Here is a 21,622-nt window from a genome sequence, read left to right as displayed (position 1 = left end):
GCTCAGCTTTCATCTCTGAAACTGCACTGGTAAAATGAAAGCTGAACTATGATTGGTTGCTGAGCACAACATAGACTGTTTATCTGCTCATGTGTCTTCGCTAGCTCTATATAAGAAGGGTTTAGGCAGTGATGGCTGTAAAGATATATTAAGAAAACGATCAGAACAGAGTGTTTTGCCTAAATAAAATAAAAATATGGTCCTAAAAGATGGCTACTCTTCATAAACTGGATATCATCCTATGATGTTGCCACGTTTCATGCTACTGTGACATTGTAAACGAAATGTTATGCTATGTAGTCAATGACTAAATTATATAGGGGTAAATGAATCCTTAAGAATAGGATCCACTCGGCTCACATTATTAACCTTCACTATCCGGCGATTTTCCATTTTTACACTTTCATTTTTTTCTCCGCACCTTCCAAGAGCCATAACGTTTATATATATTTCCATCCATTTAGCCATACGAGGGATTTTTTTGTTTTTTTTGCCGGACAAGTTGTACTTTTAAATGACACCATTCATTTTACAGTATATTGTACTGCAAAATGGAAAACAAAATCAAAGTACAGTGAAACTGCAAAAAACGTGTAATTCCATAATTGTTTTTTGGGTTTTTTACTTACCATGTTCACTATATGGTAAAACTGACCAGGCATTATGATTCCCCAGGTCCGTACGAGTTCATAGGTACCAAACAGTATGGTTTTCTTTCAATTAAAAAAATGTCAAAGACTAAGGAAGTTTGTTTAACCCTTTCACGACCGGCCGATTTTTCGCTTTCCGTTTTTTTTTTTCGCCATTCTTTTTCTGAGAGACGTAACTTTTTTATTTTTCAGTCAATATGGTCATGTGAGGGCTCATTTTTTGCGGAACGAGCTGTACTTTTAAATGAAACCATCAGTTTTACCATATTGTGTACTAGAAAATGGCAAAAAAATTCCAAATGCTGAAAAATTGCAAAAAAAGTGCGATAGCACTATGGTTTTTGAGATATTTTATTCACTGTGTTCACTATATGGTAAAACTGATGTGTGGGTGTGATGCCTCAGGTCAGTGCGAGTTCGTAGACACCAAACATGTATAGGTTTACTTTTATATAAGGGGTTAAAAAAAAATCGGAAGTTTGTCCGAAAAAAGTGGCGCACGTTTTACGCCATATTCCGTGACCCGTAGCGTTCTCATTTTTCGGGATCTTAGGCTCAATGACGGCTTATTTTTTGCGTCTCGAGCTGACGTTTTTAACGGTACCATTTTTGCGCAGATGCTACGTTTTGATCGCCTCTTATTGCATTTTGCGCAAAAGTTGTGGCGACAAAAAAACGTCGTTTTGGCGTTTGGAATTTTTTTGCCGCTACGCCGTTTACTGATCAGATTAATTGATTTTATATTTTGATAGATCGGGCGTTTCTGAACGCGGCGATACCAAATGTGTGTATATTTTTTATTTTTTTAACCCTTTAATTTTCAATGGGGCGAATGGGGGGTGATTTGAACTTTTAGGTTTTTTTGTTTTTTTTTAATTTTTTAAAACTTATTTTTTTACTTTTTTTTTTTATTTTACTAGTCCCCCTAGGGGGCTATTGCGATCAGCAATCCGATCGCTCTGCAGTATCTGCTGATCACAGCTGGAAGGCTGTAAACAGCAGATACGCTGTCTTTCTCTTTTGCTGTGCCCCGGGCACAGCGAAAGTGAAACCAATTCATGTGTAGTACAGGAGTCATCACATGACCCTGTACTACCATGACAACTATCGGGAGTCACGTGATCGCGTCACGTGACTTCCGGTTTCGGCGGTAAGTAAAAACTTTACCGCGATTGCGCTTATAATGGCGCTGTCATGTATTGACAGCGCCATATAAGGGGTTAATCGGCACGAGCAGATAACGATTCTGCTCGTGCCTAGCAGGCACACATCTCAGCTGTGAAAATCAGCTGAGATGTGTGCCGATCGCAGCATGCTGCCGCCGGAGGACCGCGGGCAGTAACATTATGTCATTTAGGACGTAATTTTACTGCCCGCGGTCGTTAAGGGGTTAAATAAAAAAAAAAGGTATTTTTTTGGCGCCATTTTCCGAGACAGTAACATTCTCATTTTTCAGGATCTTGGGCTGTGTGATGGCTCATTTTTTGCATCTTAAGCTGACGCTTTTCCTGATACTATTTTTGGCTAATTGTGATGCTTTGATCACCTATTGTTGCATTTTATTGCAATGTTGCGATCGCCAAAAAAACGTAGTTTTGGCTTTTTGAATTTTTTTTTATTATGCTATTTACCTATCGTATTACTTTATTTCACAGGAAGTTAATCATGACAAAAACAGGGGTCATCAGCTTACCACTGGCTGTCATAACAACTTATTGGCACCCCGCAATCACGTCACTGGGCCGTCAGTGGGAGCAGTAAATGACGCCTTCCCTGACGGTGTATGTTAAATCCCGCTGTCAGAGGGATGTAACTGTTTAACAGCCACTGGTGGATCTCCGATCCTCCCACACCTGTTAGAGGCACATGTCAGCTGATAAGGGGAAATATGCGGGCTCGGCATCCGAGCCCTTATTAAAGCAACGGACACGAACGTTGACGTAAATATACTTCAAAGGTTGTGAGGGGGTTAATAACCTTGCCATTATGGTGGCATTGTTGCCCATAGCAACCAATCATTTTTAATATTTTTTTGGGAATTGCAGTAAGAAAATGGAATTTGACCCCTAGTTGCTAAAGGCAACAAGGACATTCAGATCTGAGAAACCAACTGTATTTTTGGACTACAGGTGAATGAATCTTTTTGAGATCAAATCAAATGCACCTAAAATTTCACAAATATTTTGTATTCACAGCATATTTTTGCAATTTGATTAGCGCAAATCCGCCATTTTTCTGGATTGAAAAATTACAAGTAGGAAAAAAAAAGCGCAAAAACAAAACTCATGCTTACCTGGTACTCACCTGCATTTGGTCCAGTCACCGGTGTGGTCTAGACTTGACCTTCGTTGGCTTTTTCCACCACCTGTATTTTTGGCATCTCTTGTGCTGACTAGGCCGCGACATGTTGAAATGGTCCGATGCTATGACTTGCACTGTGCGATGTGATAACATTGCGTCAAAGTCTACACAGAAGATGTCAAATGTGCAGGCAGTGGAAAAGAGATAGCCAAGATAAGTCCACACAGGTGACTAGTCCAGAGTAGACAACCGGCCCAGATCGGAATTCCATAGTTGGACAGATTGGACATTTTGTTTTTGTTTACGATACTCCGGGGTCTGGGAACACCTCAAAGCATAGTAATGTACATTTGATTTGCATCTAATACATTTTCTTGTCAAATTAGAGCAAATTCCCAAATTCAAATTTCCTGGCTAAATACACGCAAACTGCTTTGTTCGATTCATTTCATCATCACTAATTATGATTAATCTCCACATCTGTGTTCATTACACTGTATCAGCCACTATTTAGTCGTGTGTCATATATGTTTTCTGATGCGTATTCAGCGAGGAACAGCAAACATCTCATAGTCATAGGGTTGAGAACCATTGGTGTTGGGTACTGGTCTGATGTCAATGAGCTCTTTATCCACAGTAGGCTTCAAAGTGAACTTCTGCAGTAAAGTCGTGATGAATAAGAAGATTTCCATGCGGGCCAGACTCATGCCCATACACATACGTTTGCCTGGAGGGAGGAATACATTGTGTGTTAGATGCTGTATAAAGGTCATGGTGGAACATCTGAGACAACTTTCTAAATCATTTGCAAGTGAAGTAGTTCAAAAGCTCTTGACCAACAATTTTATAAATAGCCATCCTAGTTTTGATCATTCTCAAGAGAAACAAAAATGAGAACAAAATGGCTAATTCCATGGTATTCCATGGTGCCCTGATTGGGGGCTGCTTTTGAGAGTCCAATTAACATTGAACTAAGAATCTCCAGGACTATGAGCAATAGTGGTCATTAATATGTACATAAGTTCCTTGGAGTTACCCCGTGATGTTGCTCTTATCACGGCTGCTTTGCCCAATGATCATTACTAGTGATGAGCAAACACTTATCACGAGGGTCTGTGGCCTTAGTTTTCAATAAAATTCTACTTGTCACCAGTGTGCAGCCGGGTCTGTGGCACCAGGTATAGTGGGCTTAATAAGTCGCAAACCTGTAACTGCGCAAGCACAGTGTTGCGGAACTCTGAAAATCATCTGTATTACAGCTCTATGCAAGATTGTTGAATCTCGGGCAATCTTGGCTGTGAGGTAAACCGGGTAAAGAGGCTGTTTAGGGGCCTTTTTAAAATAGGTTTTCTAGAGCGGGGAATCTGTACATTTTAAACTGCAATACACCTCCAACTGATGACAGCTTGTTGTTGCCTAGGGGCAGCATGTGACCGCCAAGTTCCCCTGACTGTTACCAGTGCTGATTACTGGGTGGCCACCCTGCTAGAGGCCCACTACCACATCAAGGTGCCCATGGTTACTTCCATCACTGAAGCATGGCCGAGTCCCTTCTTCTTCACAGCCACAGTACCTCCAAACCCGAAAATGGAAACAGAGTCGTATTCCATAAGTCAAAGCTATCGTATTAAGACATAACTGCCTGCTTTATACAATATTTTTTTTCAAAATAACTGCTTCATATTCCCGGGATAGACACTGACCAGCATGGGTGAGTCGCTTCAAGTCTAAATGGCTGGGTCTGGCAGTAGTGTCACGTTCCCACCAGAGTCCACTCCTGCGACTTCTGCTTCGATCACCAGGTGGCGTTCCCACTGTGGATAGTGCTGGTGATAGGAGAGGAGTTGGTGCCAGTGGCTCTGGTGGGCGCAGGCTACGCTCATCCACTAAGCCTTGGTTTTCCTTGGACCTGCAGTACCACTGGCTGACTGTAGGTGGGGTGTGTCTTCCAGCTGAAGTTACCACGATTCAGCTACAGCGAATGGGAAGACACCACACCCTTCTAATTACCCCGCCTGTCTGGTGGTCACTGCCAGAGATAGTTTTGTACTGCTGCTTCCTGGTTCTCGTCCCGCTCTGTTCTGTATTGTGATTCCTGTGTTGTGACTTCAGCCTGTTCTCTGACTACCCTCCTGCCTGCTGTTTTGAACCTCGCTACCCAATCTGGATTTGACCTCTGCCTGGTTTTTGGATTACGTCTTTGCCTGCCTGATTTTGTCCTTGTTCTGCATTTCCTGTTTTGACCCTGCCTGGCTACTACTCTCATCGGACTGCAGCCTACCACAGGTAGTGATCTCCAGGGCCCTGTGTAATTCCAAATCCCAGTATAGGGGATAAAGAGTTTCATGGTTCTCAGGGTCCTGCTTTGTGAGCAGCTTTCCTCTAGTCTGTCCAATTCCAAATCTAACTATGAGCTTTTTAAATGAAGCAACTAAACTGTCCACCACTGGAACAGAAAATTGTCTTCTGTGTGGGAACTGTTAAAACAGGTGTAGCGCCACACGGGGCAGGTGTTTGTTTTAACCTACTCGTTGCCGGGTCGGGGATGCAGATCCTCTGCGTCGTCACAGGGTGGCATGGCCTTGTTCAATTGCCCCGAGGCATACAGGAAGGAGGGTTGGATGGTGGTAGGGAGGATGTAGGTAGTAGTTGGAGGCTAGGAAAGTCTATTAGGATCGTGACGCCACCTGTGGAATGGGGCCAGATAGGCGGCTGCCGCTGCAGGGTCTCTCACCGGGGCAGATGTTGGGTGCAGCCAAGATGATGTAGCTCCACACAGGGAGAGCGGGCCCTGGGAGGATGGCGGGGCACGGCAGCCCCACTGGAGTGCTGAAGCGCAGGGCGACGGCAATCAGAGTCAGAGTCAACAGGTGCGAGTTCCAGGTCTTTACTTACTGTTTCAATGGTGCCCCCAAAGTACTGGTCCCTGCCATGATAAAGCTCCGGTCAATCCTGGGTAGGTCAGAGGTTAGGTCCGGTATGGCAGTCTCTGTGGGTCTCTCCTTTTCTAAGATGCACTATGTCGATCCCCATGGCATAAAGCACTTTGGAAACACAATTGATTAAGTGTCCCAGCCCTGTTGCAGGTGAAGTGGATCCTCGCCTTAGGACAAGCCACTGAACTCAGTCCCAGATCCAGTGTATTACTGTGCCTCGAGCTATTTAAGTGGTGGACGGGAAACGTGAAATCTTTCTGTTCTGCAGATGTTGGCAGCCAACATAAAGTATAACTTGCCCTAGGACTCTGCACCCTATAGTAGCGCCAGCCCTGTGGAAGCAGCAGCAGCCTGCTTTTCCCAAGCGACCGCTGTTGAACTCCTAGGTCCCACAAGATCTACTGGTACCGGACTCCTTCTCCTCCCGGTGTCTCCAGCCTGCCCCCGGTCTGGCCGATTCAATCTGCAGGAGCTCTGAAGCACTCCCTGTGGATGACTGTGGTGTTCTGTGTTCTCTGTGTTCCAGACGTTCTGATGTCCTTCTGTCTCTGCTCCAGTATTTTCCCGTGCTCCCCCCTTTCCTCTGGATGAGTCATCAAGCTACGGACTTTCCAGTTGTCATGGTGAGCACCCCTGCTCTAATTAGTGAGAAGCCACCTGCTGTATGGGTTATGCAAGGAAATTGCTGACTCATTCTCTGACTTTCTGGTTTAAATGTTACATACTAGACATTAACCTCTCCATACCCGGGATGGATATTGTGCCCAAAATGAGACACAGTCCCCTGTGGCGACCAGAAGCCTCAGGGGCGCCACACAGGCAGTCTAAGATTTGATGCTCTGCTGCATGCAAAGAGTTGGCACCTGAGGAGCATGGGCATCTTTTGTCAATGTTACTTTCTTGAAAACGAGCAAAGCAGTGGTAACCTCAACAAGTCAGGTACCTGTCACTTCTAGTTTTTGAGCACTCTGTTGGGTGGGGTTCAGTGGCCCGTCTCTGTTTTTATTGGGTGCTGTGTGGTGAATCTAAAGCAATGATAGCAGGAAAGGTCCACTGGGTAAAAAGGCTGTTTATGGGCCTTTTTGAACATTGGGTGCTGTGTGTTTGATCTTCGGCAATCTTGCCATGAGAGTTAAACTGGTAAAAATGCTGTTTAGGGCCTTTTTTACCATTTTGTAGTCTGTTGTGGAACTCTGTCCATCTTGGCTCTGTGGGGAACTGGGAACACAGGCTACATATGGCAAATTTGTTAACGTTGTTGCTCTGTGGGGGAAGTCTGGCAACATTGGCTATGTGGGGAAACTGTTTAAAGAGACGTTGATTTGAAATTACTCTGGTTAAACTGGAAATCTTGACTGTGTGGGTCAACTGGAAATACCGGCTAAATAGGGTAAATTGGTTAAACATATTGCTATTTATGCCGATCCTATTTTTAACACTCTGTTTTGCAGCCCTCTAGCCCTTACTACAACTATTTTATAGCCCTGAACATCAGGTCCCCATTGACTGGGGTTCATTGTTTGGGTCAAGTCCGGGGTCAAGTTCGGCTGCCGAACCAGAATTTTATTTTTTGGTCCATGCTTGTTCCCAAATATCCGTGGGTTCGCTCATCAGTATTCTCGGGTTCACTAAAATTTATATTTACACTTATTCATGATTTATTATAAATCTGAGAACCCCTTGAAAGGACGATACCTGCAGAAAATACCATGAAGGCTTCACTCTTCTTAAAGCCACCATTCTCATCGAGGAAGTGTCCAGGATCAAACTCATCCGGGTTCTTAAAATGATTTGTGTCTTTCAGAACAGATGTTAGCATAGGAACCATCATCATTCCCTTGGGGAAAACATTTAAAATCAGTTGGGCAGTACAGAAGACATATAAGTATGTTGTGTTGCTCTGCTATTGACAACTTACCTTGGGAATGTGATATCCATGTAAAGTTGTGTCTTCCTGTGCTGCACGGGTCAGTCCTATAGGGAAAATATCTGCAAATCGCTGAATTTCATGGATGACAGCATCTGTATATGGCATTTGAGCCCTGTCGTCTGCTGATGGAAATCGGTTTTGGCCAACTACGCGATCAATTTCCTCTTGAAGCTTCTCTAAGAGATTGAAGTGAACAAAATAAATTACAGTTGTCAAATGCGGAAAATCAAGGGGTTTTCAAAAACACCACATTTTTTTACAGGTTCTTATACTCATTATGTGCTTTTACTTGTACTCTTTAAACATTGAAATAAAGTGGCATTGGTGTGAACGGACCTAGGCTCCTAAATCAGCAGGTCAGATTCTTATCACATGCTTGTTAACCTTTGCACTGCGGAATTGATGTCATGAGTGTGTCCCGCTCTGGGGAGACCTCTGGTGAGTCTGGGACCAGTAGGGCACAGCGTCTTATTGATCGCAGGTCTACCACTTGTATTTGAGTGGCTATACTTTCTTGTAGTGCTGTAGGAGTTAAGGACTCTTTCTTATCTGACTGTCCTTTTCAGCCTTATTCTGAGGTGCAGCTCTTTTCTTACTACTCCCCTTCTCTATAAAAAGTCACATGTTTTACCATCTGATGCCGATTATATATTCTAATTCTATGCTGACCACTTTGAAAGGAGCCTGTCTCTGGAAGAAGCTGAGGAGTCGTTACTATTGCAGCTGTGCTGTCTAAATAGATTGGAAGAGCTTGACATGTTTTCGTCTTTGCATCTATTTTCCCTCTGTCTGCCTGCCTTGCGTTATATTATTTCAGTGGTGAGACTACTGTTCTCGCCGGCCTTCGCACTAGCCAGGGTGAGTTCACTGCGTACGAGGGCCTAGACACGTGACGGCAACGGGGAAAAGGACCCGTATTGGGAAGTAAGGGAGAGTAAGTAACAGACTTAGGTGAGTTGCAGAAGGCATCCCCATCCCCTCTCCCTATTGCCAGAGCCTTCCTTCAATACCATTCCCATTGTTAGCTGTCATGGGGTGTGGCAGGATCACCAGAGACAGGGCATTCTAAACTAGCCCTCAGACTAGGGAAACTCTAGCTGACCCTGATCTCAAAGATATGTCTGAAGGTGATGATGTATGGGCCTCCTTACTTACCCTAGCTCCTGAACAACCCTGGTATAATACCCCCTCTACCCAGGAGAGGACTGGGACAGAAGTGGTAAATCCCACACAAATAGACGGGGAAAAACCAAAACTCATACTCACAGCAATCACTCACAGAGGTAAATACAAAACACGATCAGAAGAAAACGAAAGAAGGAATGAAATAATCAGACAACAAGAGTATTTCCACAACACACCAAACAGCACACAGAAGGTCACTAGTTATTGGATTACAAAAGCTCAAGCACCTGTACTGCATAAAGCTATAGTCGGCATGGGAGAACAGGGTCTTCTGTCTTAAAAAGGGTGGAGGTGACTGACAGGTCTCCTGCAACATGTGACCCAAGCAGCAATCCACAGGCTAGCAGTAGTTAACTCCTACAAGCCCGATTAGTAATGAGAAAACAGCGGGTCGACGCTTGAGCCTGTCTGTGCCACTCAAAAGCAGCATCGTGTGGAGTGTCAGACTCTGCTGTGTGAACAGCGTCAGATCTCGTCCTGTTTTGAGCCAGATACCATTTGACATTAGCCTTGTGTTACACTGCACGCTGAACGACTGTACTCTATCACGTGACAATGGAAAACATTATACTGTAAGAGCTTATTCCAAAGTTGTAATATCCATTTGGGTAAATCTAAAAGTCAATGCAGTGGAATACCGTGGAGAACTCACAAGCCTTGGGATTTCACACGTTGGCTCAGTCTTATGCAAAATCCATAGGTGACCAGGTGAGTCTATAACTACTGTAGACCATTTGTGACATTAGGGAAAAAGAATATTGAGACAAAGATATTGTAGTTTAATGAAGATGTTCTTTAAGTAGAGACATATCTTACCTTGTACCTCTGGGTGTTTGAGAAGTATTAGCAAGCTGTATCTTAATGTCATGGTTGTAGACTCAGTCCCAGCAAAAAACAAATCAATTACGGTCCCCACTAAGTTTTCTTCACGGAACTCAGTTTCTGAATTATTCTTCTCCTGTAAAATTGTTTTGACAGAAATCATTATGTTACATTATTTTAGTTATTTTATTCAAATCCAATGCAATTCTATAATTTAAATTGGTTGTGAACATCGATGACCTTTCTAGTGGTAATGACAATCAGGTCCTGGCTGCACAACTTTCCAAACCGATTATCATTCATCATTGGCCTGATAAGTAATCCTGTATTAAGAAGATGTCCAACTTAGTTATCCATCAACAGGGTAGAAGATTCAGATTGTTGCTATCTAAGCAATCTGTAGTGCCGGTGTCTCTGCAGAGACTCAGACTTACTCACCACACTAGCTGGGTTGCATAGTCCCCCACACTTCTCCAGCCATCCACGTGTGCTGCGGCCTCCTTTCCCTCCCATTGCCTGAGTATACTGCACAGGGTTCCTGGGTGTGCACCTAAGATGTGCGCGCACACCGACCTTCATCTTAAAGGCCCGGCATGCTATTTCCAGGAAATGCCTCTCAGCCTATAGCTGAGAGGCACAATGTATTTAAGGCACCTTCCATTAGGGGAGATTACCGCGCAATGCCAATAGTTAGTCAGTCAGTGTTCCAGTATGCTACCTAGCTAATTGTCAGGTCCTCAGCGCCTTAGCTCCTGCCCTGTTATCTCTGTGTCCGTCTACAGTACCTGCCTTCCCATGCCTGTCTATCCCTGCCATGCTCACCATTCCTGTCCGTACCCGCCTGTTTAGTCTGCCTCAGTCACCTCACCTGTACATGTCTATTCCTGAGTCCGTCACCTGCCCTGGGAGTCAGCTGCCACAGTCCTGATCACTGCCCTGGGAGTAGTACCTGGCATTCTCCTGGTGGTGAGTGCATAGATAAGCCTCTAGGGTAAGCCCAGGTCCCTCATGTGGTCCAGTGGGTCCACTAGCCCTGCTTGCTGCCGCCACACAGGCTATGAGTGTTGAACCATCTAAACAATATAACTTAGCTAAGGCAAAGTGGTTTGACGTCACCCAGCAACTGGAGTGCCTTCACTCACCTAGATAGACCCATGGTATAAAGAGACTTTGAGAAATAGGCCACAAGGTCTAACCTACCTCTTGTATTTTCAAGAGGAAGAAATCAATGAGATCACGTGGGCAACTCTCATCAAAGGTGTCTTTGTGCTCTTTTATCATTTCCTTGACAAATTTTTTTAACTTGACATTATTTGATAAGATTTTCTGATGTGGTCCAGGAAGGCAGGTCATCAAACGCGGAAACATGCCAAGAAGCTGGAAAATAATATATCAATCATATTATACCTCAAAAATAAACAATTCCTTTTTTTGATCATGCGATTTTATGGTTTCCCAAAATAGTTTTCCAGAAATACAAACATTATGAGCTCTAATGAAATATGAATGCAAAATATGGTTGTCCTCTGCCGATCCAGTTCTGCCCATATTTTACCATTTAGTTTTGCTTTCCTTACTCTATTTGCTTGCCTTTTTTTAAGACAATGGGGAGAATGAAAGTTATCTTAAGGCTCTGTCACACACAGAGATAAATCTGTGGTAGATCTGTGGTAGATCTGTGGTAGATCTGTGGTAGATCTGTGGTAGATCTGTGGTAGATCTGTGGTAGATCTGTGGTAGATCTGTGGTAGATCTGTGGTTGCAGTGAAATTGTGGACAATCAGTGCCAGGTTTGTGGCTGTGTACAAATGGAACAATATGTCCATGATTTCACTGCAACCACAGATCTGCCAAAGATTTATCTCTGTGTGTGACGGGGCCTTAAGAAACAGGATATTATAGATCAATACCAGCTTTACTAAGTAATTGGCCTAGAATCTTTTTGGGCTAGACAGGTTAACATGATACACCAAATTAGCAGTGATGGGCAACCCAGATTGTAAAAGTCTGGATCCGTGAGGTTTTAAAGGTACCCGGGTACTGGACCCAGGCCTGGAATTCTCACTGCTAATGATCCAGATTCGGCACTCGGCTAATACAAAAAATAAAGAAAAAGAGAGAAAATAAGAAGTACTTCATACTTACCAAGGCTACGTTGTGGCTGTATACTGCTTCCATGGCCACCCATTCTTCCAGGGCCACTCACTATTGCTCATCCATATGCACGGCTTCCCTTACCCAATGGCAGTCTGTGATTGGTTGCAGTCAGACGTGCCCCCAGCCTGTATGACTGCGTCTGCCTGCAACCAATCACAGGCGCTGTCTGTGGGTCAGTATCATGGTATAGAAATGAATAAATAAATAAAACAATTGTTGTAGGGCCCAACATATTATGATATCCAGCTCAGATAAAGCATATGGCTACAGGCTGCAGCCCCCAACCGTGCACTTATCTTAGCTATGTATCAAAATAAGAGGAACTGCATGCGGGTTTTTTATTTTTATTTTTATTTAAATAAATAAAAAATAAATAAAAAAACAGCATGCAAACCCCCCCCCCAGTTTTGATACCCAGTCACTGAGAGGGGTCACGGCTGAATGAATAGTGAAAAATATATACCTGGCCAGCAAAAGTATTCAGACGCTTGAAGATTTCTCTGTTGTAAGATAAAAGCTTCAGGAAATTCTTGTCCTCATAGTCATATCTCTCCCCAAACACAACAGAACATATAACATTAGAAACAGCGAGTCCAAGAATGTAAGTGGGGTTAAATGATGTATCTGTAAATAAAATCGTTAATAAAGGCATACGCGGTATTAAAAGTTTATTGTGAATGGAAAACATGGATCTTTTTACCGACCTTGGATTTGCATAAATCTCTCTCTCAGAAACTGCGCCTCCTCTTGGATCCTCATTTCAACATTCCTTTTGCCCATTCCTAAATTTCTCATGGTCATCAGAGAGAATCGTCTCATGGCTTTCCACCTCTCGCCATTGCTCATAACAATCCCTAAATAACGATAAAGAGCAAAACTCACCAAATCGGCACCAGTCTAGGCCGGCTCCTTATACAGATATTTTAGGCTATGTTCACACTCAGCAGTTTTTGTTGCCTGTTGCTGGCTAATATCTAAAGTTGTGCTATAGCTAAAGATGTGCAGCAATACGATGTCCCTGCCAGGGATAGACCCATTGGGTCAACCCACTGGTGGACACAGACAGAAAAGGGTCCCTGTGCAAGAACAAATATATGGACCCTTTCTAGTCAATAACTCATCATAATGCAAAATTCATCCACTTTTGGGGTTGCAAATGCCCCCCCCCCACCTCCTGGGTCCAAGTTGCACCAATGATATGTCCTTCTCTGGGTCAACCCCCTAATTCTTTTGCTGATCGGCCAATCATTTATTGCTGTAGCATTTTGTCATCAGTGGCCACTAAAGGAGAAATTTGGTATTAGATGATAGCTGTACGTGACGCAATCGTGATGTGGATTGAGCATGATGCTAACCTGGGAGAGGGTGAGTTCTGAAAAGTCAACGGAAGCCTTAAGAGTCATCAGAGAGAATGTCTACAGAGGCCTGGTGTGAACGGTGTTGATGACTTAGAACTGACTGGTTTCAAGAGGAAGATCGGTTACCCCAAGGCCTCCAAGGTGGTCTTGTGACGCCCTGGACCCCAGGGGTCACAGAATAACATCACATACACACACACCCCCTCCCCTGGTCAGGAACACCCGTCAAACAAAACCCTTGTTGCTTCCCTCCAGGGTCTGATGTCCACACCAGGTGGGGCGGTGCCAGGCGGTTGGCCCGACCCACCGAGGAGTTCACAGGCCTGGAGGCAGGAAAAATAGTCAGTCAAGTTCAGGAGTTGAAGTAGAGAGCTGGTAGAGAGAGAGGAGGAGAGACTGTGTGTGTCTGGGTCGGAGCCCAGGCACCATCAGCAAGGTCGGCAGACGGTGGTGGTCATCTGCAGGAGTTGGTGGAGGTCTGCGGAACTGTAGGACCGGGGTCGGGTGGTGGCCCGCTGGTGGCCCGCCGATACTGAACCGGGGAGCGGATTGAAGCCAAGCACCAAGGCAGGGTACTCAAACCCCGACTAGGCTCGGAAGCCGCCGTAACGGTCAAATTCTCTGATTGCGGTCTGGACCTCAGGGGTTCATTCCCAAACAAGTCCCGTCAGAAGGCAACAAACCAACCCGTCCGGATAAGAGCCACCGCCAACGGCCAGAGATCCAAGGGCCACCACCTGCGGGCAAAACGGGCTCTCCCGACACGTACAAGCCAGGGAGCGGACCACCCGTGGGACTCCATAGGGGTCAAACACTTACACATAGGTGCAGGGAACGACAGCCACCATCAACCCGTCCGGGGAGAGTGAAGATACCGCAGCCGACTGCAGGCCCCGTCCATTCAGCCATTTGGTTTACAAGAGACTCTGTTCTTGACTACCTGAGTGAGTACACCAGTGCCATCCGCCACAGCGCTGCACCGTAACGCATCCACGCTGCCTCCCCGTATTGGCACCTGCACCTATCCCCTCCTCCCTACTCCCCAACCGGGCCCCCAGGACCAACAGCCCCTACCCACGGAGGGGTCAACACCTTAGTTGCTTTCCGCCATCGCTCCCGGGATCCCCCGTCACCAGCAGCGGTGGTGCCCACCATCACCACAACCCGTGGGTGGCGTCACAACCGACATCCCACCACCAAACCTCCCCTTTTCACTTGTGGGCGAGGAGGCGCTGCTCAAGCCCCCGGGTCCGGCCCCGTGCTCTAGCCACCGAAGAGCAGAAGTACCGGATCCAAGCGCCAGCGATTCCCAGGCGAGCGGCGTTCCCGACCCCTCCGCCTGCGACAGTCTTAGTTTTTCAGTACTATTGTGTAGAGGAGGTTGGTTTAGTTAAATTATATCTAAGGGGTTTTCTGGTTTAGTAAAACCCCTATTACTGGGCTGCAGTCTGTTTTTTGTTTTATTTTAAAGTGTGCTTTACTCCTCCTCCCCGTGTCTAGCCTGAGTCTCTGTCACTGCTCTTGGCCTCTGTTATTGTCTGCAGTGCTGACATGAAATTGACAAAGGGACAGCCAATCAGGAGCTTAGCAGCTTATGCCATTGACTCGGGTAGAGCTGTTGCATCTACTTACAAGCTGCAGTGATGTCAACATGATGTTACTGCTGCAGACATAAAAAGAGACTGTCAAGGGTGATAGACAGTCATGTGATTTCTGGCCATAGAAAGTCACAGCGTTCGGCTGCGCAGAATTCTCCCTGACCTTTCATTGTTCCTGCTGTCGGTATTCATTGGTATAGGTAGCTTTCCTGCTGGATTAATCTCTCCCTCTTTTGGACCCAGCAGGAGCTCGACTTCCACCCAATTGCTGATCATCAGCACTCTCTTAGTGTTTACATACCCCTTCCTTCCTTCCTTGGACTGGTGCTGGTGATATTTTCAGTTCGTTCAAGCCTTGGATGGAAGCAGGTGGTTTGTTCCCCTCTGTAGTATCGTTGCTGAAAACTTTGCTGAATTTGTACCTGAGTCATCTGTAGATAAGTAGTTCATGTTTTCCCCCTGTGTCCTCCTTGTGTCATCTATAGTATTTAGTGGGGTTGACGAAGAGCTCATCCTACCTGTTCCCTAGTTAGGGCCCAGCACTAGGGATACCTAGGTCCTGTACCTATGCGCCAAGTAGGATACCTGACCCTATCTAGGGTGGTGAGGGACCCCAGGGACCAGCAGTAGGTTTGGTCAGGGGTCATCATCTTCCTTTTTCGTAAACACAGGGTTTCCCTTTCCTTCCCTTTCACCATTCGCTTGGTAGTTCCCCGTACCTAGTGTAGCACCCATGGGGCTGGGCTTAAATACTTGTCGCCGTGCCGGTGATGTCAGGTTTGGGATATCACGGGTGGCCCTGCCCAGCTTCGTGGCTCCGAAGTGTACAATATAAGGGGAGAATGGAGTATGGAGAGGATGAAGGGGTGTTGGAGGTTGGGAGTAGTAGTTGTCTTGTGACGCCACCTGCGGTATGGGCCAGGGATTAGCCACCGCTGCGATCGCTGTCCTCTGGGGCGGATGGTGTCGCAGCTAGGATAGTTCAGCTTCCCGCAGTTGAAGCTAGGCCCCATTGAGGATGATGGAGGTAGTAGTGGCCGTTGGAGCCAAAGCGCAGGGTGACAGCGTCGGCAATGAAGGGCTGACTCTGAATGAAGGGCAATGAATGGCTAAGTAGTTGTGGTTCAAGGTATTTACTCACTCTCCAGTTGTCACCCTTAGAGTGCCGGTCTCTGCCGTGATGGGCCCCAGCCGATCCCGGATCTTTCGGAGTTCAGTACCGGTGCGGTAGTCTGTAGGCCCTTCCCCCTTGCGCTTTTAGTATTGGATCCACATGGCCGGAAGCTACTTGGGGACCCCGGTTCTTTTAATTCAGCTCTCGTCCCGTGTGCAGGTGGCGCGGATCCGTTGTGGGGCCTGACTGTAATCACGACTCCGGCGGTCCCTATGTGCCACTGTGCTCTGGAAACTTGTGGCGGCCAGAGGGACGTGGAATCCCCCTGTCCGGCAGATTCTGGTGGTCCAACGTAGAGTATGTTCCACCCTAGGGCTCTGCACCCGGCACTGCGCCGCTCTGAGGGAGCAATGAAGCTCTCCCCTCAGCAACCGTGTTTTTCTCCTTTGTCCTACAGGAGCTACCGGTCATCAGCTCCTGTCCTGTCCCCTGATGGAACTCGACTCCTCTGTGTGTGTGTGTGGCTCCTACTCCCCACTGGTGGCTGCTCCTCCCCTGGGTCCCTGTCGCTAGTGGGTGGAAGCTCCAGTGTTTGGATAGCAACTTTAAGACCTGACCCTAGCACAGTCCACAGTGGGGAGGGCAACCTATGGTATGTATTGGATGAAATGGATGTGATACCTGCACCGACCTCCTCTGGACTCGGGATAAGTACCGCACCTTAAGTGAAGTGCAGTACCCTGTGGTGACTGAAGCCTCAGGGGCGCCACACTAGCATGACAGAAACTGTGAGAAGCGGCAGAGACTTAGCTCAATATCTGGGAAGGTGAGTAAAGCACAGTGTGTTTTCTACAAACTAAACTGCAACTGGAGGTCAAAACCAGAAACAGAGTTCACAATCTGTGTGAAAGTCAAACTGACTTATGGCCTCTGTAAAGTGAACATTGCCCAGGCTGAAGTCAAAATGTTTGTATTTAAATCTTTTTGGTGTGAAGTTTAAGTGTTCTTACCATGACTGGTGACTAGAAAACAGCAAAAGCTCCCATGGTACAAACCACATGAAGCCTTCTTAGCCACGCACCAGAAGAACGAAGCCAAAAGTTGCCCGAGCATTTGGCATTTGGCTTACAGACTTCTAACAAACCCAAATGCCTGAAGCTCATGGAGCCTGTCGTGTTCTGAATGTTCTTCAGGTACAAACTGGCCAAAGTTGTTGAATACAGGCAATGCTGCCTAAACGTGGACACTTGAAAGTTTCATGGATAACAAATGTTCTACTTACCATGGTCACCAAACAGAACAGAGAAGATCTCAATTATTCCTCTGTCATTAAATGCATCTCCACAGTCAACAAGAGCTTCCTTAACAGTGTCATATCCCACTACTATGAGTGTCTTGAGGTTAACAACCTGAAACATGTACACTGGGCCATATTTCTCACTTAACTGCAAAGAAAATAAGGGAAAATATGAAGATTCATAATAAAAATGGCTCAATGCACAATATAATACACAATATGTTGTTTAATTGGTTTACCCATTGTGTATGACCTGTCATTAATTAAAGTAATGTTTGATGTTCTTCTATCAATTCTACTGTTATGTTGTAATTAAAGGGTTAGTTCAATCTCCAAGCTCCTATACCAATATGTAGTAGGTGTAATAATAATAATAATATTATTAATTCCTCCAGTTAGAAATGTGATACAGTTCTTTTGATTCACTATGTCACTTACTTCATGTTCAGGGCATTGCAGGACCTTAGGTATCCATGGTTACGACCTCACACATATAGTCACAGTTAGCTAGCTAGTTAATTGCTAGTGGTCGTCACCATGGATACCGAAGGCCCTGCAATGCCCTGAACAGGAGGAGAGGGACATAGTGAATCAGAAGAACTATACTGCATAAGTGGCACCCCAGTGGTCTTGGGAGCCACAGGGGTGTTGTTCTCATCACTTGGAGCAATGCCATGCTTGGCAACAGTGTTGAAATCTCTTCCAGGTACACTAACATGCAACACCACTTCCTCCTCCAGACCAGTAGGGGGAGCTCATAACCTGTTTTGAAGGGAGCCTCTCTGGATATACTGACTTGGAGGAGGGATTAGTGAGTAACAGGAAGCCAGACCTCAGAACAGTAGTACGAAGCTAGGAGAACGGTCGCTGTCTGAGAGCTGCTGCCCAGCTCTCTAGGACCGAGCGCATCGAGCAAGACACCGGTGTCCCAGGCTACTGGGTGCTAACGATCCAGTAGTAATGCCGGAGGGCAGAAGAGCTCACCTCCTCTGGCCCACATAAAATCTGGAGGCAAAGTGGTAAGAAAGAGCCTGGGGTCACTGCTACAGAGTGGGCCCCAGTACCGGCTCATGCTACCCATCAGACAGAAGACTTAACACACTTAGAAAGAAGGACGCTGTGTGGTATCAGGTCACAGAGACCGACAACTGCACATAAAATGAGGCTTATAACCACTGGGCAGAGAGACATTTCCCTGCTGCTTCCAGGCTGACCGGACCACCAACTTCACCGGATACCAGTAAAAGGAGATTCCAACATGTGTCGTCCAGTTCTTGTCGTCGCCCTCAGCCCTGCACCGCCAACGTATTACTCCTTTCCACCGTCATCCTATCCCTGAGGCCTAGCTTCACCTGCGGGAAGCAAATCCACCCTAGCTGTAGAGACATCCAGAGGACAGCGACAGCAGCGGAGGCTGTTACCTGGCCGCATACCGCAGGTGGCGTCACAATCATCTAAAGACTTTCCTTCCTACCACCCTCCACCCTCCTTTCTGTACGCCTAGGGGTCACAAAACTGAGTCAGGCCACCATGTGACGACACAGAGGATCTGCACCACCAGCCCGGCGACAGGACGGGTTAACCCCCTCGACCCCGGGGTGCTACACATGTATAATTATAGGTATTTGCTAATATTATTATTATTACACCAACTCCATATTGGGATAGGATCTTGGAGATGGGAATAGGCCTTTAAGTACTTTATATGCATTTTCTGCTGCTGTGATACTACAATTTCCCTGGGCATTGATAAGGTGTATAGCATTGTATTGTATAAAGCTGTAAACGATCAGTGTTCCAAAATAGTCTTCAGAACAGTCATTGACTCAAATTAGGGACAATTATGGAAGAAAAGTGGCAAGTGGGAGGAGTTAGATTAGAAAAAAATAGGTGCTCCCATATCCAATTGCTTATGATGAAGACTACATATGTCAGCAGGATTTCCTACCTCAAACTATATACAGGGTGGTCCAAAAGTAGGTGGACAGTATGTGTAATAGGGTTATCCAACATGGTGCAAAGTGAAACTGACTCAGTTGCCGTTAGCAACCAATCAGATTCCACCTTTCATTTTCCAAAGAGTCGGTGAAGATTGAAAAGTGGAATCTGATTAGTTGCTAAGGGCAACTGAGTCAGTTTCACTTTACACCATGTTTGATAACCCTATTACACACACTGTCCACCTACTTTTGGACCACTCTGTATATATGTGCATGTAGCCCTTTCAAAGAAAAGTCCAGCGATACCATTACCATGGCCACTCTGTTCCTCCGTTACTGAGAAATCAATGTTTGAATTGATATTCAAATAGATGTGGTAGATCTGAAGGCTGTGTCACTCCAGCTCTATTCTCTAATTCCCGCCCAATGCCAGTTTCTCTTTCTTGACTGACAGCCTCTGTTCTGTGTGATTTTAGACAAAGAAGCCTTCAGTCAGGCAGGAGGATTAGTCCCCACTACTGCAACAGGAAACTTCAAGGGAACCTGTCAGCACATTTTTATACATGGAAGTAGCTGTATGGCTGTCTAGGCGCTTGTCCCCCAATAAAAATGACACCATTTATATAGCAATCCGCTGTGCCGATTATGAAAAATCTAGCATAGAAGTAATATGCAAATCAAGATGGAAGTGCACTGGGGGCGGATACTTCAAGAAAAATGACACGCCCAGCCTGATTTGCATATAGCTTTGACTTCAGATTTTTCATGACTGGCACATCCGATCTCTACAAAAAAAATTATTATTTGTTATTTGGGGATAAGCATAGCCATCCATAAGTAATACAATTAATTCCTATGTAATGACCTGAGCTGCAGTACCAGACACAGCCTATGGGCAGTGGTGGCGCTGTTTCAGCCTTACTGTCAGTAGTAGCCACACTCTACTTTACCTTAACCAAATCCTTGTGCAGTTCTGTGAGGTTGACCTGGAAGATGTTCCCCAGCAGCGGCACAGGTCGGGGTCCCGGAGGCAGATTTCTCGGCTCTTTCTTCTTCCAGGATTTAATGAGATAAATCAGGAGAGTTACAGCAGTAGTGAGGAGAAGCGTGGCTCCTATGCTCATCCCCATCCTGGGGGTCCCGGCCGCAGCGGTCTCCGCTCTGTTCTGATCCATGCTGGAAAGAGAACAGGCTGGGAAAATAATTTCACTGTTTGGTTTCCTCGGTGTCCTGTTTCAGGATTCTGCGCTCCAAGGACAATAGTGTTATGTAACATCCAGGGGCCGTCTGTCCGAAAGAGGGGGGAAGCTTCCGAAAATCAACAAGAGCTGCATTCACAAGAATGACAAAAGATACAATAATAATAGCACAAATGCGTATAATAGAGACTGTATACTAGGACAAAAATATATATACAGTACAGGCCAAAAGTTTGGACACACCTTCTCATTCAAAGAGTTTTCTTTATTTTCATGACTCTGAAAATTGTAGATTCGCATTGAAGGCATCAAAACTATGAATTACACATGTGGAATGAAATACTTTAAAGTGTGAAATAACTGAAAATATGTCTTATATTCTAGGTTCTTCAAAGTAGCCACCTTTTGCTTTGATTACTGCTTTGCACACTCTTGGCATTCTCTTGATGAGCTTCCAGAGGTAGTCACCGGAAATGGTTTTCCAACAGTCATGAAGGAGTTCCCAGAGATGCTTAGCACTTGTTGGCCTTTTTGCCTTCACTCTGCAGTCCAGCTCACCCCAAACCTTCTCGATTGGGTTCAGGTCTGGTCACTGTGGAGACCAGGTCATCTGGCGTAGCACCCCATCACTCTCCTTCTTAGTCACATAGCCCTTACACAGCCTGGAGGTGTGTTTGGGGTCATTGTCCTGTTGAAAAATAAATGATGATCCAACTAAACGCAAACCGGATGGAATAGCATGCCGCTGCAAGATGCTGTGGTAGCTATGCTGGTTCTGTATGCCTTCAATTTTGAATAAATCCCCAACAGTGTCAGCAGCAAAGCCCCCCCACACCATCACACTTCCTCCTCCATGCTTCACGGTGGGAACCAGCCATGTAGAGTCCATCCGTTCACCTTTTCTACAAAGACACGGTGCTTGGATCCAAAGATCTCAAATTTGGACTCATCAGACCAAAGCACAGATTTCCACTGGTCTAATGTCCATTCCTTGTGTTCTTTAGCCCAAACAAGTCTCTTCTGCTTGTTGCCTGTCCTTAGCAGTGGTTTCCTAGCAGCTATTTTACCATGAAGGCTGCTGCACAAAGTCTCCTCTTAACAGTTGTTCTAGAGCTGAGAAGGTGGGTCCAAACTT

The 21,622-nt window shown here is 45.7% G+C and overlaps 1 protein-coding gene across 1 annotated transcript; it reads right to left on the bottom strand.

The window, feature by feature from the left end:
* Nucleotides 1–2,040: 2,040 nt before the first annotated feature.
* Nucleotides 2,041–20,514, bottom strand: LOC142251061 (cytochrome P450 2H2-like). Its single transcript, XM_075323562.1, has 9 exons — nt 20,239–20,514; nt 17,334–17,496; nt 12,686–12,835; nt 12,445–12,605; nt 11,025–11,201; nt 9,819–9,960; nt 7,806–7,993; nt 7,583–7,724; nt 2,041–3,678 (listed from the first exon to the last, which is right to left on the bottom strand). Exons 1-9 carry the CDS (start codon nt 20,461–20,463, stop codon nt 3,497–3,499), a joined length of 1,530 nt encoding a protein of 509 aa, XP_075179677.1. The 5' UTR covers nt 20,464–20,514; the 3' UTR covers nt 2,041–3,496.
* Nucleotides 20,515–21,622: the final 1,108 nt, after the last annotated feature.

Source organism: Anomaloglossus baeobatrachus, chromosome 9 (genome assembly GCF_048569485.1).
Source record: "Anomaloglossus baeobatrachus isolate aAnoBae1 chromosome 9, aAnoBae1.hap1, whole genome shotgun sequence".
Lineage (NCBI taxonomy): Eukaryota > Metazoa > Chordata > Amphibia > Anura > Aromobatidae > Anomaloglossus > Anomaloglossus baeobatrachus.
The sequence above is the reverse complement of the archived record's forward strand: the minus strand, read 5'-3'. Positions and strand labels throughout refer to the sequence as shown.

What these genes read in the sequence shown, in the direction of transcription:
- LOC142251061 (XM_075323562.1), bottom strand. Translation starts at nt 20,463, where the DNA reads ATGGATCAGAACAGAGCGGAGACCGCTGCGGCCGGGACCCCCAGGATG. An exon ending in GAGATTTATGCAAATCCAAG is followed by an intron (nt 12,606 to 12,685) that starts GTCGGTAAAAAG and finishes TTTTATTTACAG; the next exon opens with ATACATCATTTAACCCCACT. An exon ending in TCCTCTTGAAAATACAAGAG is followed by an intron (nt 9,961 to 11,024) that starts GTAGGTTAGACC and finishes ACAATTTTACAG; the next exon opens with GAGAAGAATAATTCAGAAAC.